The sequence below is a fragment of the Aquarana catesbeiana genome, linkage group LG08 (assembly GCF_042186555.1).
Source record: "Aquarana catesbeiana isolate 2022-GZ linkage group LG08, ASM4218655v1, whole genome shotgun sequence".
In the NCBI taxonomy this organism is placed as follows: Eukaryota; Metazoa; Chordata; class Amphibia; order Anura; family Ranidae; genus Aquarana; species Aquarana catesbeiana.
In genome coordinates, this window is record NC_133331.1 from 163,690,610 (window position 1) to 163,695,574 (window position 4,965).

The following is a 4,965-nucleotide window of genomic DNA, read 5'->3' on the forward strand; positions in this document are numbered from 1 at the left end:
TGAAATAAAAGGCAAACAAGACATAGAACAAGACATCAAAACGGTGAACTGTATCAGCCCCCCCCCCCTACAAATATAAGGGGAAATCTTTTCAGAGGTCATACTGCTTTTGTTTCCTTGACTGTTGTCACCTTCATATTAATCCATTTGTGATCCAAATCTACATATATGATAAATATACTATCAGTGTTTCTTTGCCAAATAATTCATGGTTGGACTTCCTTCTCCCTTTGCTTCCTGTCTTTACCCCTCATCTCTGGCTTAATTATATAAAGCATTTGCACCTTTTTTCTCAAAACGGAAATAACGAACTCTCAATATAAAGAAGTGGTGTCTATATAGGCGTATGATCTTTTTTACTTTTTTTACTCTACAGAAACCAGCAAAGTATGTACATAGCCTTTTTTTCTGGCTAGATTAAGCCTTTAATTAATACACCCCCCTTTTTGAGAAGATTCGCTTGTTTGGGATGGATGTGTTGTATGTATGGCTGACTGTGGCGGACACCGGTGTCTCATTAAGACTCGCTCTGTATTAATTTTAACTATCTGTGTTGGAGGAGGCTATATATTTTTACAACAATGTTTTCTATCTAATTAATATATGTTGGATTTTCAATAAAGATTATTAGTCTCTAAACCGGTGTATCCTCTTTGAAGAATATCTCTGGGACTCTTTCCCGATTTTTTTGTTTGAGTGTAACTACACAATGACCATTCAGGTGCGATTCCTTCCTGACTATTGCCCCTGAGGAAGGGACGTCTGTTTCCTGAAACGCGTCGAGCTGTCTGGACCCCATGGGAATTCATCATTACTGTCATCTATCCTTTTAGTGGTTTGATACTTCTAATTTGTATATATGTATTGATTATTTAATAAAATTTGTATTTTTGTATACTGTTGTTGTTAAAGTCCCAGTTTCTTTAGGGGTATCTCCTTTTCCAAATTAACTGCACAAGGGATGTTGGCAACTCCAGGTGGTATGGTTGGATGTTCTCTCTTTTTTATGTCATATTTACACTAAAATGCATTCAAAAAATAAATACAAATTTTGTCATTTGAAAAAAAAAATGTCCATTTAAGAGCTATGGGCGGAAGTGACGTTTTAACCTTCCAAAATATTTTATTGTATTTCTCAGTTCACATTACAATGAGCAAGATAACACTGAACAGGATATTACTAATACATATCAATGTTATATATATTATTAGTGTTCAGGCTTAAAGTCAGGACAGCTCAGCCCACAAAAAATGTTGTGCATTGTCAGCCAAGTGCATTTCTGGAAAATCAGATTATGTACTTTCAGGTTCTTTAACCCCTTGTTGCTGGTCATTTAAAGGAGTTCCAAGAAGGATGGGATGTGGCGTTTTTTGAATGTGTGATCACCAATTGGTCCTCATCTTTAGCTTCGAAATACTCCAGTTTATCATCCTTTGTCTTATTCGCCTGGAAAGACACCAAAGTCGGTCCCTCATCTGAGCCAGGCAGAGGTACAAAGACTCGAACGTGGATATAAGTGTCCTCTCCAGTGTCCACCTTGAAAAAGTAATTTGTTCCAGCAACAAGCTAAGTACTGACGAGGATTGCCTTAAATTCCCCAGGGTTAGTCCCAGACTGCTTCTCATACTGTTCTTTCACCTTATCAAGGATGGCTTGATCTTCTTCAGTAGGTTCCCTGGGCTCACCCATTCCCCCAAGTACTGGCTTCTCCTCACTCATCTTTGCAAAGTTCCTAACAGACAGGACGTTTTGACGTCGCTTCTGCCCTGCAATGGTATGGAGATGGGTGGGGGCCATCTTCCCCTCGCTCATCTCCATACCTAACACTGAGAAGGATCCGATCGCCTCCGCCGCTGCTGACGGCACCGGTAAGCGGCAGGGGGCACCGGAGAGCAGAGGGGGGGTGGCCCTCTCCCACCACCATTAAAAGTCATCTCCCACTGCAAATCCGCTGCAGAGACCACTATTATCGGAAACCGGACCACCCGCTGAGGAAGAGGATACTGGGGTTATGGCAGCCAGCTGCTACCATAACAAAGATATCCCTCTTCAAACAGCCGACGTATATCGGCATGCGGTGGACCACCATCACCTCCACAATATGTGATTTGTTTCAGCTGATTGGGAGGAGAAGGCCCTCTAGGAAGGAGACATTACAAAGAAGGAGGGGAGAATATTGGAGAAAATTGTGAGGAGAAGAGGGCAAGAAAGAAGTGTAAAAAGGAAAATATTATACTAGGTGAAGGTATATATAACTTAATTGGAGTTGATAACAAGGAACTGAAAATTTTGGATAAGGGTTTAAAGTATGCATCTGTGAGAAGCAAATTTGAGACTTATATTGGGATTGAGAAATACATTAGACCTTTAAATCTGAAAAAGTATAGACATTTGGGTCCCATACTCCAACAGTATCCAAAATTCACACTTTTTAAAATTAGACTGGCTTCTTCTTCTATGGAAGGTGCTACGCATGTAAGGAAACAAAAGGGAACTTAAAGGGGTTGTAAAGGTAAAAATTTTTTCACCTTAATGCATTCTATGCATTAAGGTGAAAAAACTTTTGACAGTACTGCCGCCCCCAGGCCCCCCGTTTTACTTACCTGACGCCTCGAATCTTCGCTGCTCGTCCTCGTCAGCTTCATTGCAGCTCAGCCTGGTCGCTGATTGGCTGCAGTGGATGGATTGAAAGCAGCGCAGCCATTGGCTCGCGCTGCTGTCAATCACATCCGATGACGCGGCGCGCCGGGGGACGGGGCCGAGTGATACAGCGAGCGGCTATAGCCGCCGGCTGTATCACGGGAGCGCGCCCGCAAGCACTCACCACCGTGCGAGGGAGCTCGCATGAAGGTGGTAAATGCTTGCGGGGAGGAGCTGAAACAGCCGCCGAGGGACCCCAGAAGACCAGGTTCGGGGCCACTCTGTGCAGAACGAGCTGCACAGTGAAGGTAAGTATAACATGTTTGTTATTTAAAAAAAAAAAAAAAAAATAACTTTACAACCCCTTTAAAGAGAAGGAAGGGTGTCAAGCTTCCCACTTACCAGACTGGTGAGTCCGCTTGGGCAGAGGGTAGGCTCCCTTATGTATCCGACTCGCGGCCCCTGGTAGAGTAGACAGGAGGCACAAGAGTGCGGAGTGGTATGAGAGCCTCGTGCAGTAGTCCAGGTGCTGGAAGACAAGGTGATCTTCAAGCGTCAGGTAGTAGTCAGGAGCACAGGCAACAGATGCTGAGCAGGAGCAAGGCAGGCAGGTCACAACACAGGCAGGGTTCAGCAACAGGCGGGCAGCAGAGGTACAAAGGAGCAGGCAGAAGTGGGGTCAATCAAGCCGGGGTCAGGTGCAGGCAGAAGTCAGGAGAATCCAATAGGCAAGCCGGGTCGTCAGGAGATCAGTACACAGAAACACAGGAACACGGAAAAGGCAACGGGAACTATGGCACAGGAGCTGTTGATCAGGCAGCACCAAGCAGAGAATGCAGCAGGCCTAAGTAGGCTGATTGGCGCCAAGCGCCGTGCACGTGTGTGCGCCAATGCGCACAGGCGCGCACATGCGCGCGCCCCCGGACACCCCTCCCCCTACGTTTTTGGGGGCGTGGTCACCGGGTGATGTTGACCACGCCCCCAAAAAGTCACAGTCCCAGCATGCCCAGGGACTGTGACGTCATAAGGGGGCGGGATCTCTGCCTATATAAGTCACAACGGAGCGCTCAGAGAGCAGTCCAGCCGGAGAGAGCGTCGTGTCAACATCTGGAGAAGAGAAGAGAGAAGAAGACAAGAAGCCCAGAAGTCCGGACCTCCGCTGGCAAAAGAGCGGCATGAAGACAGCGGAGGAGCCGGCAGAAGAACTGGAACACCGGGAGAAGAGGCCAGAGGGAGCGGAGAAGAACCAACCGGACGCCGAGAGAAGAGGAACCAGAGGGACCCCCGAAGCCGGAATAAGACCCCCGAAGCCGGAGGAAGACCCCCCCGGAGCTGTTTAATAAATTATTTTAAAAACCTATGTAGTGTGTTTTATTATTGACATTTTTTCCCTAGGTGAATGGGCAGGGGTACCATGTACCCCATACTCATTCACATAGGGTGGGGGGGCCGGGATCTGGGGGCCCTCTTATAGGGGGCTCCCGGATTCCGATAAGCTCCCCGCCCGCAGACCCCGACAACCAACGGCCAGGGTTGTCGGCAAGAGGCCCTTGTCCTCATCAACATGGGGACAAGGTGCTTTGGGGTGGGGGGGCCCCGCAGGGCCCCCCCCCTCCCCCAAAGCACCCACCCCCCATGTTGAGGGCATGCGGCCTGGTACGGCTCAGGAGGGGGGTTGCGTGCTCGGATCGGGGTCTGGTATGGATTTTAGGGGGGACCCCACGCCGTTTTTTTGGCGGAGGGGGTTCCCTTTATAACCCATACCAGACCTGTGTGTGGGCAAGTCCGTTCATTCTGAAAGTCCGCTGTAACTCCGGCGAAAGTCCGTCGGAAAGACGGGCGGACCTAGCCCGCCGGAAAGTCCGTCCGTTTTAAAGTCCGGCGCACCTGGCGGACAAAGTCCGTCGGAAAGTCTGCCGGACCAAGTATGCCAGAAAGTCCGATCGTGTGTACGTGGCATAACATTCTATGTAAGTAAATCATTACAAATCAAATCCAATAAATGTAAATAAACAGACCTATACAATAATAAAATATAGACACTAAAAACAAAAAAGCAGAGATGCAAAGAGGGAAGGCCAATAATCCTATATATAAATTCACTAAAATGATAAATGATTATTAAAGAATTTCTAATAAAACAGTTGAAGCTAAGACCTGAGTGTTATATATCCAATGGTATTCCATATGGCTTAGTGCTCTAATAAAATGAGTGCTGTAATAAAATTGCCCCCCCGTGTTTCTTTATTTTTGTAAATTCCCAAAAGCTCAGGTCTTTTGTTTTGCATCTGTGGTGGACTCTAAAGTAATTCAAGATACTATGC

The 4,965-nt window shown here is 46.7% G+C and overlaps 1 protein-coding gene across 1 annotated transcript; it reads right to left on the reverse strand.

The window, feature by feature from the left end:
• Positions 1-1,330: 1,330 nt before the first annotated feature.
• Positions 1,331-1,720, reverse strand: LOC141106710 (leukocyte cysteine proteinase inhibitor 1-like). The gene is made up of 2 exons (XM_073597644.1): positions 1,580-1,720; positions 1,331-1,537 (listed from the first exon to the last, which is right to left on the reverse strand). The coding sequence occupies exons 1-2, from the start codon at positions 1,718-1,720 to the stop codon at positions 1,331-1,333; spliced, it is 348 nt and encodes a 115-aa protein (XP_073453745.1).
• Between the last annotated feature and the right edge of the window lie 3,245 nt (positions 1,721-4,965).